Here is a 20,603-nt window from a genome sequence, read left to right on the forward strand (position 1 = left end):
ACAATAAATTCAAGTAAAATGTGTCCTTTTCAATGCAAACTACAATTACAACTCCAAATGTTCCACAGAATATGCGTAAGACAAAAAGTATGCTTGATAGGCAGTGTACATCATTGACTGTTAATGCAGCCTGATGCTACGGCAATTTTTCATAGAAATGGCACTTAGCACATAAATTTGCTTTGCATTCTAATGCGCATCCCGCAATAAGTGATGATAGCATCTGTTAAGAAATATCAAATCAGTTGGCTTTTGTTAGGAAGTAGTGACTTTTTATTAAACCAACTCCCTTATGCGGCTCCCTGCTGCTGGGGATAGATGATTGTTGCCCACAAGCTGAGGCTTTGGGGAGCTCTGATGCTGGCAGTGAATTATTATTGGTTGTATTAGTGGCACCATTTTTATTATTACTGTTGAATTATATAGAAATCTTCCCTAGTACTGCAAAAAAGGGAGAACATTTGGGGCTTTAACAGTTATATTAGACAAATACTAAGGATTAGCACAGGAATAACAAGCTTCGATTTTTACAATCTATGTAGAAGGACAAGAGCAAACTTTGGCAGCAGCAGTTGCGTTAGGGTGCATTCACGCCTGCATATGCACCTGAACCCAATTAGAAAACCTCAGCGGGAATTCCCATGATTAGCTGCAGGAGGCAGCCCCATTGAAAGCAATGGGCGGCTGACGGCTCCCGCAGCTAATCAAGGCCAATCCTATGTGAAGGCTGCATGAACAATTACATGTGAGTGGCTGGGATTAGCTATGGGAGCTGACAGCCTCCATTTTAAAGGAGATGCCTCCCTTAGCTATTCACTGTAAACCGCCACCGCGGTTCGTAATCAGTATTGGGTACATTTGGAGATGTAAATGCACTCTTTTTACAAAATGGGTTCATAGGGGGCATTTATTGGCTTGACTCTCAATGAACGTCTGATGGCATAAGGAAGAGTTCTTTGCAAGCAAAGTAATACCCGTTAAAGAGACCCTGTCACCAACTTAAAAACTGAAGGTAAATGTATAGATAAATCAATTATTTAAAATGCTTACTTGCAGTGTTTTCCTTTTCACTATTTTTATTTACTTGCAATGTGCCTTTGAACTTTCTAGCAAATTTAACTACTCACCGCCCCTCCTTTCTTGCAGGTCATAACCCTCTCCTTACCTCTTCTGGGAGTATCTAATTACTGTCTGTGCTGGCCCAGCTCATCCACCCCTCACTTCACCTTCTCCTAAGTTGTTATGTAGCTACCGGAGGAAAAGCAGAGGGGAACACTTACAGGCTAAAGGTTTTTACCTTAACCACTTGCGGACCGCCTGCAACATACTGCCTTAATGCAAACCAATCAATATACACTTATTGGGATTTTTGTTTACCAAAGACATGTAGCAGAATAGATTTTGGTCAAAATTTATAAAGAAATTAAATTTAAAAAAATATATATATATTGGGTATATTTTATAACAGAAAGTAGAAAAGGTTTTTTTTTTTCCAGTCTTTTTTAGTTTATAAATAATACATTTGTAATAAAAAAATAAAATAAAAACTCAGTGGTGTTAAAATACCACCAAAAGAAAGCTCTATCTGTGTAAAAAAATTAATACATTTTATTTGGGTACAATGTTGCATGACAGCACAATTACCAGTTAAAGTAGCGCAGTGCTAAACAGCAAAAATGGCCTGTTTATGAAGTGGGTGAAACCTTCCGGATCTGAAGTGGTTAATCCATTCTCTGCATTAAGGTAAAAAAACCTTTTAGGTACAGCTCTCCCCATGCCTCCGCCCAAATACTTTCCCGAGCCCAATCTCGATCCAGAGCTGTGCCCAAGAGCAGTGGCACTGCTCTCTCTCCCTCCTTACTGGACTCAGTGAGAGCAACAGGAGCCATTGGCTACTATTGCTGTCAATCAAATCCAAAGATGATGAAGGGGGTTGGGCTGAGCTGCCACGTGTGTGCTAATAAATCTTGGGATCGAGCCTGCACAAGTGACTTGCAAGGGGGGATACTCAGAAGGCAGGAGGAGCAAGGAGCACTGGTGGGGACCCCAGAAGAGGAGGATTGGGGCAAAACTATTGCACAGAGCAGTAAAGTATGACATGTTTGTTTGTTTTTTAAAAAAAGACTTTACAACAGTGGCGACCCGTCAATTTGGGGCGCAAGGGCACCACCCCCCCATCCACGCATCTGGCCCCCTAATCTACATGCAGGGCGCATGGATTCCAATGGGGTTTTTTTTTTTTGAAGCACGTGATTAGAGCCAGAGGCTCTAATAGGCTTCAAAAAAGGGTGCGCCCTGAGCCTACCCAGTTGTATGACAATAGCAAATGAATATTCGCTATTATCACACTGATTTTCCTCCTAGCCAATCAGGAAACGGGAGGACCACTTTCCTGATTGGCTGAAAGGAGAAGCGATTTTACTGGCCATTGGCTAGGAAAAGGGAGGAGTCGTACGGCCAGAGAAGACTCACAGCCACTCGAGGAAGGAGCAGGTAAGGATGCTGGCTATCCAGCTGGGCAGCCAGCCTTCCGTCCCGAGAGGAGGGAGGGGGGAGGTGGTGGTAGATTTGATTGCCAGCCGGCCGTCCTGCCGGGGGGTTGGTTTTGCCACCTCTCCCCAAATTTTCATTCACCGGCCGACACTACTTTACAATCAGTATAAGTGACAGCTCTACTGGGTTTAATGGGGCTGCTGACATCACATCCAAGATGGTGTCGCCCAGTAGAAGTCTTGGGGCTTTTGGATGTCTCTACAAGGGAGGCCTTTACAGATAAATTTCCTACCTAAAATACGTTAAATGCACATAATCTTATAAGAAGATATCTGTTGAAATGAAGGGTTTTGGCGACAGGGTCACTTTAGAGACAAGCGACAGGACAGTGAGGCCAATATCAAAACCAGAATAGCTGATACCTGCAGTGCACAGTGATGGGTCCAGCATCTGGTGGGTTGAGAAATTTCACCTGCCTGACAAAGCCCAACAGGCCTGTGGCATAACATGGAACACCATGGTCCGGCCAACTGGTAAAATGGAACTGGCGAATCTCCCGTATATCATGTGACCCTTTCTGGAAAAAAAAAAAAAAAGAGTAGGTGGTCTAATGAACATAATTGACCTCATTTATCAAACTAACCACTAAGCATACAGAAAAACAACCAAACATATATTTCAATCGTGTAGACATCTTTCTAGATGAAGCACATTTATCAAAGTGTCCAATGTAAGAACTGTCTATTGGAGTCTTCGTGTTTCCTCCAACTTGCTGTTCGGTCTGAGTGGACTTAATCAACTGCAAGTCAAAAGAAATGCATTCAATACAAAACCGATTGGCGAGTTTGGCTACAGTGACCCAATCACTTTTAATGAAGAAAGTTGAATACAATCTGTCAGCTGTCACTGTGAAAGCGATCATTTTGTGCTTCGAAGGACACATATAACACTGATTGATCAAAATGAAGCCAGGACTAATGATCCTTTAACTGATTGTTTGCAGTAACAGTCAACATTTTCTAACCTACCTAATTGTTTTCATTTTTGATTTGATACCTTTACATTGGTTTAACTGGAGAAAAATAGGTGTAAAAATAATTTGTATTTACTAGATTTAACCACCATATTGAAATGATAGGGTCACCGAACAACTGGATGGATATGTGTATGGCCCACACAAAGGTTTTTTTTTTTTTTTTGAGGGGGGAGGGGGAATAGGGGGTGGGAGAAAAAAGAGATGGGTTGACACATAAGTAGACTTAGGGCTCTTTCACACGGGCGCTCCGTATGTCCGCAAATCATCCTATTTTTTTGCGGATGATTTACGGACATAATGTAAGTCAATGGCATTGCGGATGTCAGCACAATACCATCCGCTGACATCCGATTTTCTTCCTTTCAGTTCTGTTACGTTTTTTTGGAACGGAACAGAACCCTATTTTTCCTCCGTTCAAAAAACGGAAAGGAAGCAAAATCGGATGTCAGCGGTGTCACCCACTGACATCCGCAATGCCCATAGATTTACATTATGTCCGTATATCCGCAAACGGATGGGATGATATGCGGACATACGGAGCGGATGACATCCGCTCCGTGAAAATAAAAAAAAAAGGGCCGGAGCGGATCGCAATGCAGTCCGCTCCGTGTGAAAGAGCCCTTAATGGTTTAGAAGAAAGAAAAATAAGAGGATGTGAGATAGGGAGGCTTTGTCTGAAGGGGAAGGGACACCGGGACCGTAGCTACGGAAGCTGTGGCATGTGAGGACAGGGGAAAGTGGAACAGAGAAGGGGAGAGAAATGTATAGGGGAATAGAATGGTAAGGTAATTAGGAGGAGATGAAGAATAGGACATCTATAGTAGCGATTGACCGATATCGGTTTTTCGTTGCCGATACCGATATTTTGGCCAATGCATATCGGTATCGGCCGATATGCGCCGATATTTTCGTACATTTAAAAAACAACTTATATATATATTTTTTTTTATTTGACAGGTACTCTTGTGGAGGGATCTGGGGGTCTAAAAGACCCCAATCCCCTCCTCTGCCCTTAAAAGCATTCAAAACGCCAAGTTTGGCTGTTTTGAATGCTGTCATTTTTTTTAATCTGGCGCCAGACAGTACCCGTAAGTGATGTCATGACATCACTTCTGGGTTTTTGCATGGAGACCCGATCAGAGGCGAATGCTGCTTTGATCGGGTCTTTGGCGGCCATGCAGGCTGGTTGCCCAGGTCTCCCAGTGGGACGCGGCGGGAGGGGAGGGACGTCCCCTCCCGCTCCTTGTAATGACAGCCGAGCGGCTTCTCAGCCGCATCGGTTGTCAATACAAGACAGCCGACCATCGGCTATGGACTCCAGTACCGGGGTGATGCCTCTAGCTGCAGGCATCACTCCGGTACAAGCACTTTCCGAAAAATCGGCAATATCGGCAACACCTTGGTCCCCATTGGAGGATTTAATTTATCTTTTTGTGGACAACTCAAAATTTGGGATTTTCTTTTATTTTTAGTGATCATGGTAAACAGGACAAATAGAGAGGGTGAATCTCTTTAACCACATGCTGACCGACCCACGCAGATTTACTGCGGCAGGGCGGCTCGCCTGCGCATAATCACGTACATGCACGCGATTATGTGCACGCGGTGATTAGACATAGTGGGAGCCTGACCACGGGAGGAGCGGGCAGGATCGCCGCCAGCCTCCTGCAATCTTCAGGGAAACTGACAGGAGAGCCGCCTGCCTATGTAAACAAAGCAGGCAGCTCTCCTGTCACACAGGCACAGTGAGATTGTGTTTATCAGCTAAGCTGAAACACCGATCTCTGTGTGCCTGTCACAGAGCCCTCCCCCCACAGTTAGTAAGCACAATTAGGCACACATCTAACCCCTTGATCACCTCGAGTATTAACCCCTTCCCTGCCAGTGTCATTTATACATGTTACTTAGCACTGATCACTGTATTGGTGTCATTGGTCCCCAAAAAGTGTCACTTAGTGTCAGATTTTCCGCCGCAATGACGCAGTCCCGCTTAAAATCGCTGATCGCCGCCATTACTAATAAAAACAAAAAAATCCAAAAATCTATCCCCTAGTTTGTAAACACTATAACTTTTGCCCAAACCAATTAATATACACTTTTTTGGGGATTTTTTTTTACCAAAAATATGTAGCAAAACACAAATTGGCTTAAATTGATAAAAAAATTAGATTTTTAAAAAAAAAATTTTTGGGGAATGTTTTATAGCAGAAAGTAAAAAATATGGTGTTTTTTTTTTTTAAATTGTTGCTCTTTTTTTGTTTATTTCGCAAAATGTAAAAACTGCAGAGGTGGTCAAAAATGAAAAGAAAGCTCTATTTGTGGGGAAAAAAAGGACCTTAATTGTATTTGGGTATAGTTTCGCACGACCGCGCAATTGTTAGTTAAAATAATGCAGTGCCGAATTGCAAAAAATGGCCTGGTCATTAAGGGGATAAAACCTTCCGGAGCTGAAGTGGCTAATGGGGACACAGGCAGGAATAAAATCCTAAAAGGCGTTCTAATCAATCTCCACAAAAGTTTTGCCTTTAGTTATACTTTAAGAAATAAATGATTGTTTCAGGAAGATACTATGATAAATGAGGCTCAAGTATTTCAAATATAGCTCATCATAGCATAAAGGCACCTACCTTCTGCACAGAGAATGTCCGAATGATGTATTCTGCTAGTGGCTCTGTTTCTATCAGGGTCACCTTGATGTCACCATACACTTCAGTGTCATCAGGCCAGTATCTGACACACTTCACCTAATGGAAATTGAATGTCACAAAATAACCCCTAAAATGCTTATATTATTACATGGGTTGCTCAGAACATCCAGTTATAAAGCCAATAGCAAATAAAAATATTGAGGCAGCCAATCATTCGTGAGCTTTCATCTTCTATCTTACACTGGCAAAATTACATCTTGAAACCAATCGGGTGCTATAGGCAACACATTTTTCTTCACTCTAGAACTATGACCCATTAGAGATGATTTAATAAAATGGAGAGTGCAAAAGCTGGTGCAGCTGTGCATGGTAGCCATTCTAACTTCAGCTTGTTCAATTAAGCTTTGACAAAAAAAAAAAAACTAGAAGCTGATTGGTTTCTATGCAGAGATGCACCAGATTATAAAAATCTCCACTTTTAGTAAATCAACCCCCTTTTTTTTTTTTTTTTAACGCAGCAGTACATAAATATCCATGGAAGACACTGAGGGCCTGATTTGCTAAAACTGGAGAGGGCAAAATCTGGTGCAGCTGGGCATGGTAGCCAATCAGCTTCTAACTTTAGCTTGTTCAATTAAGCTTTGACAAAAAAAAAAACACTGAGGGCTCTTTCACACTTGTAGTGCGTCAAACGGACTCCGTTTTTCTCAGCGGGGGATCGATCCGCCGATCCCCCGCTGAGCAGGAGGATGACAGCTGTGTCTCGCGCTGTGTGTGGAGACACAGCTGTCAGTTCCCCATGCATCTCTATGGGGGAAATCGGATGGGAACGGACCGTCGGTCCGTTCTCATCCGATCCCATCCGATCCGATCCGCTGGACAGATGGAAAATAGGGTTTCCATCCGTCCAGATTTGATGGATCGGGTCGGATATCAGTGGACATGTCTCCGCTGACATCTGATGCCCTATAGGAATGCATGGGGGGACCGCTCAGATCCGCCAAAAAAAACAAACAGGCAGATCTGAACGGTCTGCCTGTGTGAAAGGGGCCTAAGGCCCCTTTCACACACTCCGTCCGTCGGAGGGAGTCCGTTTTTCTCAGCGGTTGATCGATCCGCCCATCCCACACTGAGCAGGAGGATGACAGCTGTCAGTTCCCCATGCATCTCTATGGGGGAAATCGGATGGGAACAGACCATCGGTCCGTTCTCATCCGATCCCATCCGATCCAATTCGCTGGACGGATGGCAAATAGGCTTTCCATCCGTCCAAATTTGACGGATCGGATTGGATGTCAGCGGACATGTCCCCATAGGGATGCATGAGGGGACCGTTCAGATCCACCAAAAAAACAGACAGGCGGATCTGAACGGTCCACCTGTGTGAAAGAGTCTCTTTCACACTAGGGAGTCCATTGGCGGAGTCCGTTTTTCTCAGCGGGGGATCGGCAGGAGGATGACAGCTGTTCTCTGTGCTGTGTGCGGAGACACAGCTGTCAGGTCCCTATGCATCTCTATGGGGGAATCGGATGGGAATGGACCGTCAGTCCGTTCTCATCCGATCAGATCCGATCCGCTGGACGGATGGAAAATAGGGTTTCCATCAGTCCAGATTTGACGGATTGGATCGGATGTCAGAGGACATGTCTCCGCTGACATCCGATGCCCCATAGAGATGCATGGGGTGAACATTCAGATCTGACGAAAAAAACTGACAGGCCCCTTTCACAGGACCGTTCATTTCATCAGTTCAGTCACGTTTTTTTGTCATCAGTTTTTTTCAGTCAACATCAGTTTTTCATCCTTTGTAATCAGTTTTTCATCCATTTTCCATCCTTTGACATCAGTTTGTAATCCATTTTTTGTCCAATCCGTTTTTTTAATGGATGAAAAATAGGGCTTTCATCCATTCAAAAAAACGAATGTTGACGGAAGTGGATGAAAAGATGTAAATGAATGATCATCCATTTACATCCGTTTTTCCATAGGAATGCATTATTGTCCGTTTTTCTTTCTTTTTTTTTCCCAAAAAAATCTTTTTATTGGATTTTCAACAAGTATAACAGCTTAACAAGTGCATAGTAACAAAGTTGAAAAGCAAGAAAACTTCCAGGTATTGTCCAATTTTCATCTGTCAACAGATGGATGAAAAATGAATGAACGGTCCGTATGTGTGGAAGGGGCCAAAAGCTGATTGGTTTCCATGCAGAACTGCACCAGATTTTGCACTCTCTGGTCTTAGTAAATCAACCCCAATGGGGTTGATTTACTAAAGGCAAATACACTGTGCACTGTAGTGCACTTGCTCAAGTGCTTAGTAAATTAGGTAAAGCTTCACAAAGAATACCCAATCACATGCAAGGAAAATAAAAAACAGCATTCTTGCCTGTACATTATTGGATGATAGAAATCAGCAGAGCTTCCCCTCATTTCAGAGATTCCCCCAGATCTAGAGCAAATGCACTTCCAGTGCACTGTACTTAGGTAAATCAATCTCAAAGTGTCTAGATGTGTACCTCATTTTGGAATGCCCTCTTGAGGTGTTGTTGTCTAGTTCTACTAAATACCAGTGATTGTTATTTTCGCATACCCTAAAGCAGGGTTCTTCATACTATGGCCTTCCAGTTGTTCATGAACTACAATTCCCATCATGCCTGTGAATTTCAGAGTTTTGCAATGCCTCATGGGATGTGTAGTTCCGCAACAGCTGGAGGGCCGTAGTTTGAGGATCCCTGCCCTAAAGTGTTTACCCTTGTCAGTCTTAGCGCCGGTTCACATAGGAGCGACGCTACTTTCAGGGGCGACCTCCGAGATCGCGGTGCGAGCAGCGCGCCGCGACCTCGGAGCGGCCGCCACGGACTTCATAACATTGAAGTCTATGGCGGTCGCCTCCTGGTCGCCCCAAAGAAGCTCCGGACCCTTTTTCTAGGTCGGCGCGACTTGTGTCGCTCCTATTAGAACGGGTCCGTAGCTTTCCTATGGGAGGCAACCTGCGGCAACCTGTGAGGCGACCAGGTCGCCTCACAGGTCGCCCTAGTGTGAACCGGGGCTTAAAAGATGGCTGTTTTATGTATTTGTTTTTTTATTAGACTTTTTTTTCTTACCCTTCCGACCTCCACCAGATTTGTCACCATGACCACACTGGCTGAGTTCTCCTGCCATATCATTCTCCAAAAATCCTTTACAGTTTCCTGCATAGGACCTAAACAGTAAAGAAACCAAGGAAGACCAAATAAAGCAGTGCACACAAAAATAGACAGACAATTCTATCAAGTAATAATAAAGGAACATACAAATCTTATTATAATACAAAAGTCCCAGCTGCACTTGTTTTTATACAACTGATTAAAAGTCTTTGAGTGTAGGTTCACCTTTTCACCAAAAAAAAAAAAAGATGAACTAATTCTAAATATCCTGGTCACCCCTATAAATCCCAGAGCATATAGCGGCCATTATGCCCCACGTTGCCGGTGTAGTGATCCATATACATCACAGATCCCCAGAGTAAAGCCCTGTACACACGCAACGATTATCGCCCAGACCGATCATCCGACTTTTGTCCAGAGTGGTGTTTTGTTGGTTGGAATGTGCCTAGACTGCACACAAATTTTCTCGGCCAACAAAAATCTACTTCAGAAGTGATGTCATGTGTTGGATTGCTTTCTTTGTGTTCTTTCTTCACTGAGCATGCCCAGTCTTGCTCATAGGATTTTTCCCTGTCGAAATCTGAACTGACTGCACGAAAATCGGCCGTTGTGTTGACGGCCAACAAAAATTTTATAGTCTGCACACCAGATTTTTTTTTGCCCAAAAGTCGGAGTTGGTTGTCGGAAGCATCATACTAACAAGCCGAAAATCGGCAGATCGGACGTTGGCCGAAAATTCCCTGCCAATTTTCGACGCGTGTGTATGAGGCTTTAGTATCCATCATAACGCTCCAATGGCAAGCGCTCATTGGTTAGCATGACCACAACTGGTCCTTACTAGAAGAAAAACTCTCAGATGCACTTCTCATTGGTCAGCACATGACTAGGGTACAAAAGCTGCTTTTTCCATACTGCCTGACCACCACTCCACTGACCACTATAATAGATTAACCAGACATGACCGACTGGAGTTTTGTTGGCCATAGCAGCCTTTTTTTAACCATATATCAATAACATTCTAAACATATTAAACATATCAACATATGAACATACAGACAGTATTCAAGGGGCCCCAAGGTCCTCGTAGGCATGCACTTAAAGTACCTGCGTAAACCACCATTTTAGGCCTCAAGCCGCAGAAACACCGGCTCAGAGACAAACCAGTATCACAGGTACCACCAGCCAGAATAATGGGAGCCCTACCCAAGACGTGTTCTTACAAATGTACCGTTTTGCCCCTAATTATAACACATCCAAGCACCTCGTGCCCCGCCAGCCGCTATAACAAAAATACCCAGATCCCTAACCCGCAAATAAACAAAACAAAGACCAAAAGAATAGTAAAAATCCCTTAACACTAAGGCCCTTTTTTACACATGCGGACCATGCATCTCTATGGGGCAGTGGATGTCAGCGGAGACATGTCCGCTGACATCCGATCCCATCCTGTCCATCAAATTCAGATGGATGAAAACCGTCTGGCGGATTGGATCAGATGAGAACGGACAGGCGGTCCGTTCTCATCCGATTCCCCCATAGAGGACAGCGGGGATCTGACACCTCCGTCTCCAAACACAGAGCAGAGACGGAGCTGTCATCCGCCTGCTTAGTAGGGATCGGCGGATCGATCCCCCGCTGAGCAGAGAACAGAACAGACGGGTGTGAAAGGGGCCTAAGGGAGGGAGGGTGGGAAGTTGTTCAGTACAGGCTCTCTTCTGACGGACTCCTCCCAACTCTTTCCCAGGTACCCAATCCCTGAAGCCCCACCTGCTCCATCCTTTCCACCAATCCGGTGAGTATCCCCTATCTTAATTACTTTTGATCTCCCACAACTCCTCCTATGCTCACAACCCCCTTTAGCTCAGTCATGTAGGCCCTGCATCTAGGCTTCTTTCTTCTATTCTGGGTCTAACTGTTATGTGAGTGCTTGCCATTGCGAGCAATATGATGGATATGGACTGCTACACCAGCATCACAGCCGATATGTGCAGCGGAGTCCGAGGTGGTAGCCAAGATATTTGGAGCTAATTCTCCTTTTTTTTGTGAAAATGAAATCTTTCCCTTTAACTGACCCCTGCAGCGGAAGAAACATATGATGTAGCAATGAATCTAAGTACATCTCAATTGAGCTTCTGCTTCTTCTCCCAGCAGTGACTTAGCAGTTTAGCATCCCTGGTTCCTTTTACGAGCAGTTACAGCCCGTTTATACTTGCGGTGAGGGGAGGATTTAAAAAGGCGTGGTTAAGACACGTTTTTAGCGCACCCTTAAGCTGCAAAGGCAGAGCATGAGGGTGATCACATGCTGAGGTCACAATGCTTTGTTTGCCACCTGTGGCAAAAATTATTTTTCCTGTCATGTTTGGTGGGCAGCAACTGAGCTGAACGCTACCCATTCAAGCGAATAGGGAAGCACAGCAAACAGCCCTCAACCGCGTGCAGTGCACACAGTTGTGGCACGCTGGTATGGCAATTATAGGGTTAAAACACGTGGTGAAAAGGTGTCATATCACCGCCTCACTGCCTGTCAAAAGGCTTTGAAAAGCGTTCCGAATACATATCACTTTTCAGGGGAACAGCAGTTTAGACAGAAGTTTAACTTAAGCCAGCCATAGATGGTTCGAATCTCCTCCGGTTCAGCAGGGACCAGCCGGATTCTAACCATGTATGGGCCAGCTGAATGTACTCAACTTGATCGATTGATCAACTTGGGTACCACCAGCCTGTCTGATTTTCCATGTGATTATTGCCAGTGGCTATAGCCATTAGCAATATTCACTGTGTATTCTCCCGGCCCGGACCCATGGTTGCAGGAAAGAAAATTGTTGCAGGTTGCACTGTCTATGGCTGACTTTAGCCTTAGGCCCCTTCCACACGGGCTTTCCGATCTGGTCCGTCTGTCAGTTTTTCAGGCGGACCTGATTGGATGCTCCATGCGGCCCTATGGAGCATCAGATGTTCAGCGGAGACATCTCCACTGACACCCGCTGCTATCCGATCCAATCCTGTTCGCGAAATCTGGACAGATGGAAACCCTATTTTCCATCCGACTGGACGATCTGATCGGATAAGATCAGGTGAAAACAGACAGGCCGTCTGTTTTCATCTGATCTCCCATAGAGGAGAGCGGGGCTCTGACAGCTCCATTTCTGCACACAGGGCGGATACAGACCTGTCATCTGCCTGCTCAGCGTGGATCGGGGGATTGATCCCCACCGAGCAAAACAGAGTCCGTCTGGCCCACCGCCGGTGTGAAAGGGGCCTTACTCAGCAACTCTGCTCCACCTCCCAGCAGGGACATAGCAGCTTTTTAATTCCTATTGTAAACACAGAAAAGGAGCTCTGAGGGTAGGAAGAAGAGTAGATTCAGCCCGTGAGAAAAGGATTTTGAGGATTCATTGCTCCAGAGTGCCTGCAGCTACAGAGTTAGTTTTAAAGCTTATTTACTGCTTGATAAGAATGTGTTAATTAATGCATGAATGCTTAAAGCCTGGTCACAGGTTCACTTAAAAACTCAACAAGCATGTAATCTTGGAATTGATGTTCTTTTCAGCCATTAATCTAACACTGGTTGCTCTTAGAGCCCATTCACACCAGCACGACTTGTGAGGCGACTTGTGTAGCCCCAGGTCGCTTGACATAACAAAAGCAATGTTAATCAATCAGTGCCGTCTTAATTGGCACTACTGAAGTCGCTCCGACTTCAGAAAAGGGTCCGGTACTACTTTGAGGTGACCTGTGATCCGACTGTCCCATATACTTCAATGGGAGTCGCCTCCTTATCTTAATTAAAGCGACTTGTTATCAGACTTTCCAGGAAGAAGAAAGAGATTAGCCAGGCATTCCCCACAGACAAAGTCGCCTGTCTCTTCAAAGTAGTGCACAAGTCTCTTCCAAGTCTCTTCCAAGTCTCTAAACAAGTCTCCTCAAGTCACGGGGCAACTTTCTAGTCGTGGTAGTGTGAACCGGCTCTTACACTATCTGACAAGGCAAATACCGTCACTCTTTCTGTTTTTCCTAAATGTTGTTTCTACCACTCATTGCTTTGGCTTGAAGTGTCCTTACCTTATCTGTTGTGCTATGTAAAAATATGCAGTGTTTGGTACAAAAATGTTGATGGATGTGTATTACTCACCCTGTTTATAACACTTACTTTGTTCAGCACTGTGGAAAATGATAGCACTATAATCTAATAATAATAACAAGGTTTTTGCTCATTGCATATTATAGAGTGATAGCTGAATCTGAATGGTTATTATGGCCATCAATCTTTTTTACTTATTACACTTTTTATAAACTGTAGCCAGAAAACCTTGGCACCGCTCTCTTCTCTGGCAATAAGTATCGGTTCCTTGTATCCATCCAGCTGATGGTTTTTGCCCTACAGATATTGTCGTCATCTGTACCTCTCAGAACTGCAAGCCCTTAGACAAGAGAAGTCTGATGTCTACGGAGGCATTTCAGGATATATCAAGATATTATTAACTTTAGGTGATCAGTTTACCTTTTTATTAGACATAGTAAAGTATTTATTACAGGTATTCAATTATATTTTGCATCCACATCAGCCCTCAATGAACTTACACTCTATTGTCCCTATCTAGCATTCATACACATACTAGGCCCAATTTACCTAGGTTCACACTTCTGCGTTTCATGCAGGCCGCGTTTGCGCGGGCATGAAAGCCCATTCAAATGAATTGGCTGCTGTGCCTGGCTGCAGGAAAATCACATGTTTTTTTTGACCATGCCATTTTCTTGTGGTTCCCACACCAGCACTGCGATTTTATATGTGCGGGGGATCTATTCAGAATTTACATATTTACATAGTTAGTTAGGTTAAAAAAAGACACAGGTCCATCTAGTTCAACCAAAAAAAAAAACCATACAATCCCATATACACAATCCTATACCCACAGTTGATCCAGAGAAAGGTGAAAAACCCCAGCAATAGGATTTTCTCTGGATCTTCTTTACCTATAAATGTGAGTACCCAGTTTAGAGCTGCACGATTCTGGATAAAATGAGAATCACAATATTAACAGCTTCTGGGCTTACTGTGTTCTGGCAGCCATTAACGGCAGCTGCCTGAATACACAAGTAGTGTGTCAAGACCTGGATCACCTGCTGGTGGAACTGTGGATCCCTGGGTGGAGTGTTGTTGTTCCAGTGTCCACCAGGTGTCTCTCAGCAGGCAGCAGACCTCAGTAATCAGTTTCAACCTGATGCTGGCTGCTGAGAGAGTATTTAGGTCCTCCCCTCCCTCTTTACTCTAGTGTTTTGCTTCCAGCCAGATACTGCTAGCCACTATCCTGTTCCTGCTCCTGCCCTGTTTGCTGTACCCTGTACCCTGCAGTTTTGTGCCTACTCTCACTTGTTCCTGATCCCAGTTGTGTTTCCCCATTTTGTATACATTGTATATAGTCATAGTGCCTTGAAAAAGTATTCATACACCTTTTTTCCCACATTTTTTCATGTTACAACCAAAAACGTAAATGTATTTTATTGGGATTTTATGTGATAGACCAACACAAAGTGGCACATAATTGTGAAGTGGAAGGAAAATGATAAAAGGTTTTCTACATTTTTTACAAATAAATATCTGAAAAGTGTGGCGTGCATTTGTATTCAGCCCCCTTTACTCTGATACACCTAACAAAAATCTAGTGCAACCAGCTGCCTTTAGAAGTCACCTGATTAGTAAATAGAGTCCACCTGTGTGTAATTTAATCTCAATATAAATACAGCTGTCCTGTGAAGCCCTCAGAGGTTTGTTAGAGAACCTTAGTGAACAAACAGCATCATAAAGGTCAAAGAACACACCAGAGAGGTCAGGGATAAAGTTGTGGAGAGGTTTAAAGCAGGGCTAGGTTTTTAAAAAATATCCCAAGCTTTGAACATCTCACGCAGCACTGTTTAATCCATCTTTTTAAAATGAAAAGAGTATGGCACAACTGCAAACCTACAAAGTCATGACCATCCACCTAAACTGACAGGCAGGGCAAGGAGAGCGTTAATCAGAGAAGCAGCCAAGAGGTCCATGGTAACTCTGGAGGAGCTGCAGAGATCCACAGCTCAGGTGGGAGAATCTGTCCACAGGACAACTATTAGTCATGCACTCCACAAACCTGGCGTTTATGGAAGAGTGGCAAGAAGAAAGCCATTGTTGAAAGAAAGCCATAAGGAATCCCGTTTGCAGTTTGTGAGAAGCCATGTTGGGACACAGAAAACATGTGGGTTCTCTGGTTAGATGAGACCAAAATTGAACTTTTTGGCCTAAAAGCAAAATGCTATGTGTGGTGGAAAAATTAACACTGCACACCACCATAAACACAGCATCCCCACCGTGAAACATGGTGGCAGCATCATTTTATGGGGATGCTTATCTTCAGAAGGGATAGGGGAAGCTGGTCAGAGTTGATGGGAAGATGGATGGAGCCAAATACAGGGCAATCTTAGAAGACAACCTGTTAGTGTCTGCAAAAGACTTGAGACTGGTGCAGAGGGTCACCTTTCAGCAGAACAACAACCCTAAACATAAAAACCAAAACTACAATGGAATGGTTTAGATCAAAGCATATTCATGTTTTTTATATATATATATATATATATATATATATACATAAAAAGTACAGTAAAACTGCAGGAAAGGGCACTGGGGGGCAATGTAATGTGAATGTATTTTATTTTGTAATGTATCAGTGTGTTTGGTGTGTTTTATATTTGAATTTGCCGCCGGTTCCACCCCCCTGTGAACGTCACGTCGCAGGAGACGGAAGCCGGGGCACGGAGAGGATAGGGAGGAAGCTCCGCCACCAGACACCGCCGAGATAGATCGCTGGATCCCGGTGACAAGGTAAGTAACCCCGCTTTCAGGATCCAGCGATCTTCCTAGCGGTACCCCGAGTGTGGCTCAGGGTTACCGCTTTTGGCTCTGAAATTTAACCCCGAGCCATGCTTGGGAATACCGCTAGGAAGGTTAAAGTGGTTGTAAACCCACTCTGATAACTTTTACCTATAGGTAAGCCTTTATTAAGGCTTACCTATAGATACTGTAAATATTTCCTAAACTTGCACTGTTTAGGAGATATTTACATTTCATGCAGCCGATGACGTCATTGGGGCATGCGCTCTGAAGAAACGACCGTCTTTGCCGTTTCTTCAGAGCTCTGTGCCATGACCGGCGGTTCCCACGCGCATGCGTGGGAGTGACGTCACGTGGCTCCCGGCCAGTAGCATAGCCGGAGTCCAGGAAGAAGGACGGCTGAAGATGGATGTGGTCGCCAGTGGGGACAACGAGGACTTAGTTTGGAGGTAAGTATCACATAATGTGCATAGTATGCGATGCATTTTTCTGGCCATGCCTGCTGCTGATTCCTGACATAGTGCCTTCAACTTTTGTCAAGCTGCCAGGGCCACCCACTGTTAGAACTTTAAATGAGTCCTCGGAATTAGCCAAAATTCTAACAGTATATGACCAGCTAAAGTGACTTTAAAGTCTGAAGGTTTTTCATCCTTAAGCATTCAATGCATGAAAGTAAAAAAAACCTTTAGTGTGCAGTTCCCCCCTCAGCCCCCCCCCCCTCCAATACTTACCTAATCTTTTTTTTTTTTTCTTTTTTTTTTTTTTTCAAAAAACATTTTATTAAGGAATAAAGCATACATAGCACAAAAGAACACAGCAATAAAGGGCAGGTAATAGAGCCCACCAAAAATGAACAGGTACAAAAGTGATACACATATAAACAGTACTATGCACGTAAGGAGCAACATAAATCACGGGTAAACCCACAAAGTGTCATGTAACAACAACATGGTGCGAAAACAGAGGGCCAGTGGGAGAACCAAGTGGGCGTAAGGCTAATGGAGGGGTTCGCTGGGTAGGGCGCCCACCCACCTTATGAGAACAGGAACAAAAGGGTTACCCATGATGGAGCATAGTGGATCCCCCCAATCCCGACACCCCGTAAAGGGAACTATCTGTGTCAAGGAGTGGGGGACCCACCGCATAAAAGTGGGGAATCCGGTACGCACATCTCTGAACGTGGGCACCATAGCTGTTGCCGGTGGAGGCAGAGCCACCACAGAGTGCAAAATAGAGAACCCTAAGTGATTTTTGAAAATGCATAGAAGGGAGGGAATGAGGAAGGGGGGCGGGGGAAGAGGATGGGGAAGGAGGCGGGTAGGGCAAATAAGGGAAACACAAAAGGAGGAAGGAAGAAGGGAAGGGAGAGGTGTGGAAAGGAGCAGTACACTCTGGAACACTACTAGCATCAGAAGAGGCAGAACGAACTGAACATCCAGGAAAGTACCCCAGAACGTGGGGTCCCTCCTCAGAACAAGCTCCAAGGAGCCACTGAGTGGCCTACGAGTATCAATACTTACCTAATCTTGATCCAGTGACGTGCACAAAAAGCAGAGGCTCTCTCCGGTCTTTCCCTGCTCATTGGCTGAGATGCAGCAGCAGGAGCTATTGGCTCCCGCTGTTGCCAATCATAGCCAGTGAGGTGGGGGTGGGGCTGAACCGCGCTCTGTTTGTCTATTGGACACAGAGGCAGCTCAGGAGCGAGCATGCAATAGTGCCCCCAGAGCACACGGCTTGCTTTGGGGGCACTCGGCAAGGAAGAGGGACCCAGAGCACTGGCGAGGGACAAATTTATTGTATTATAGTTCTTTTTTTGCTTGGATATTGCCTGACAGACTACAAATGAACAGGAGCTGATATAAATTTTGACTTCATAACTTAAAACTATCTTTACCTTGTGTGGCAATGTAGTGTCGAGGACGATGGTAGCCCTGCATAAAAAAAGCAATATTTAGAACAAAGGACAATAAAATCCCACTTGCTTCTGGGGAACATAGGAGCTTGCAACTTACATCCACGTAGTTGGCATTTATATAATCAGAATGCAGGTCTCCGTCTATCAGTTGTAGCCGCACCCGGGAATGGTCATCTGAGGGAAAAAGACACAGAGATGTTACAATAAGGTCATCTGCAAATTGACAGCCAGGAATCAGCGACTCTCGCTGTCATTTGCGGTTCACTGACAATGACACATGTCACCATTGGCAAAGTTACTAACAAAGTCAGAAACAAAGTCACAGGCATAACAAATGAAATAAACTTTTTAAATTCCAGATACATAGGTGATAAACAAATGGAGAGGGATACGTATTAGAGGTCAGAGTGTAAATGGCTGCTGTGAAACTATGTAGAACACTAAAAGAATATATAAAAGGCAGTATAACCGAGTAAAGCCATTATAAAGGGAGACAAACACTGTAAAGGCTTTACAAAGCAATAGAATAGAATGTGTAAAAGAATAAAAAAGTATTGTCACAGAAAAGAAGAGGATCATAAACTATTATAATGGCAATAATATTTGTAAAGAAAACCTGTGCTTTATTCTTGCAGGCAAAAAAAAAAAAAAAACAATTTACTGTTAAAGTGTAATTGTGGCCAGACTATGAATATTTAAACATTTACATATTCTTAATCAGTAGTAAATAAGGTTTAAATCCCAACTTCAAGGATTTTTTTAAATTCCTTTCTTGCTATAATAAAAGTCTCAAAGCTGAACCTATCCTCTTCATGCGATAGTGCTGACCTCCACATCCTTTAGGGGCCAACTTTAGGTTTCCTTATAGCCAGCATCATTTAACCCACTCACTGTGAGCCTAGGGGGTCAAAGGCATGGCCCCTTGGGGCACATCATCAAATCACCATGGGCACACAAGGGACTCATGCAGAGAACAGTTCTCTGCAAACACTTTCTGCGTCATAGAGGACCTACCCACCACTGACACAAAAGGATGGGGAATGTTATGTGATTAGGAAAAGACAGCCCCGAAAAGATATTTATGCAAAAGAAAAATGTCAGGGAGATTCTCTAAGGGGAGGGGGTTCCAAACATGGAGGTTTTATTTGAAACAAACTTTTAATGATCTTTGTAGGTGAAGGCACTGTGGAGTAAGTCATCTTTAAGCCTATGTTTAGACAGAGTTAAAAAAAAAAACAGCACAAGAGACATTACTTACACTCAATTAGATGTGTACCTTGTTGCAGAATTAGTTGACATCTTCTGTCCTCGGATTCCCCCATCCCCACTGCCATAATCATCTGGTGCACCGGGGGTTAATAGGGACAATGGACCTGTCATATGCACAGGAGCTGACTGGCAACTTTCTGCCCAGGGGGCAAGTACAAACCAGAGGCCCATGGTGCAGCGACTCAGCCCCCTCCCACTCTCCCTTTTACTGGCCTGCTCCTGACCCTGATTCCATGCTGACGCTCCGCTCCAGGTACTCACTATTCACCAGCCGAATCTGGGTTCCTGACCTGGCCAGCAGAAGCTAGTTGGGGGGAGCTGGGAAAGCTCGGTCAGGGGAGGAGAGTCTCAAGTGGGGAATTTAACCGGCCTCTGCTCAGACACAGTTTACGCCATCCATACTGGAGGGGGGGAGGCCTGCACTCTGTCCTCGTCTTCATCCCACACTCAGTAGGTCAGTGGCGGGGACTATACACTTCCCTTCACCAGGAATCCTTTAGGCATGTCTGTCGCAGAAGGGGTGCAGCCTTTTTATGGGGCATCAGAGCAACCCGGGGGGGGCGGGCAATTGCCCCACTGCCCCCTGGCCCAGTTCTCCCCTGCATATGCACTCCTTTCCACCCTACTTCATTCAAAGAAGCTTCATGGAAGGTACAGCATCTATGAATGGAGGAGGGGGGGCAGACAGGGCGGAAATAGTCGGCACTCCTCAAAAAAGCATATGACAGGTCCCTTGGCTCTATTAACCCTTGCTTCATCAGCATGATTACAACAATTGGGGTGGGGGGGGGGGAATTAGAGGACAGAAGGTTTAAACTATTTCAGTAGCCATAAGCACAAGGGACAAATTGTATTTACTGTAAGTATTGTCCCTTGTGCTGTTTAAAAAAAAAAAATGAATTTGACTATGTAGGCTTGAAAGCTTAACTCCAGGAAATATGCCAATGTACCCTTCCATTGAGCCCTCCCTGCATGACAAGGGTTATCTGCTTGTTAAGTCTAGAGGTGCAAAAATAAAGAGTAATAATTTATACCCAATTCCAGCAGGCATTTTCGATCTATTTGATAGATTCCTTGAAGTCTCCTTTCTAAGGTGCTTCTGAATGCAGTTGCACTCCTACATCTCTCAGGGTTAATAGCCTTGCCAAGAGACTACCCAAAGACTGGAGATTTGGGGGACAGGAGGAGAGTGCTGGAGCTGGCTGGAGTGGGGGTCAATAGATCCTAATCATAT

At 44.4% G+C, this 20,603-nt stretch overlaps 1 protein-coding gene across 9 annotated transcripts in view; it reads right to left on the reverse strand.

Moving 5' to 3' along the window:
- The window catches only part of PTPRT (protein tyrosine phosphatase receptor type T), a 677,999-nt gene that overhangs the window by 70,254 nt on the left and 587,142 nt on the right, over positions 1 to 20,603 (reverse strand). For all 9 annotated transcript variants that reach the window (XM_082271827.1, XM_082271826.1, XM_082271832.1 and 6 more), the window contains 5 exons: positions 18,198 to 18,274; positions 18,080 to 18,116; positions 9,282 to 9,379; positions 6,157 to 6,273; positions 2,916 to 3,070 (listed from right to left, as the gene is read on the reverse strand). In XM_082271827.1, coding sequence (XP_082127953.1) covers positions 2,916 to 3,070; positions 6,157 to 6,273; positions 9,282 to 9,379; positions 18,080 to 18,116; positions 18,198 to 18,274 — 484 coding nt within the window. The remainder of the gene's footprint in view (positions 1 to 2,915; positions 3,071 to 6,156; positions 6,274 to 9,281; positions 9,380 to 18,079; positions 18,117 to 18,197; positions 18,275 to 20,603) is intronic.

This window comes from Pelophylax lessonae (genome assembly GCF_965119305.1).
Source record: "Pelophylax lessonae genome assembly, chromosome: 11".
Classification (NCBI taxonomy): Eukaryota; Metazoa; Chordata; class Amphibia; order Anura; family Ranidae; genus Pelophylax; species Pelophylax lessonae.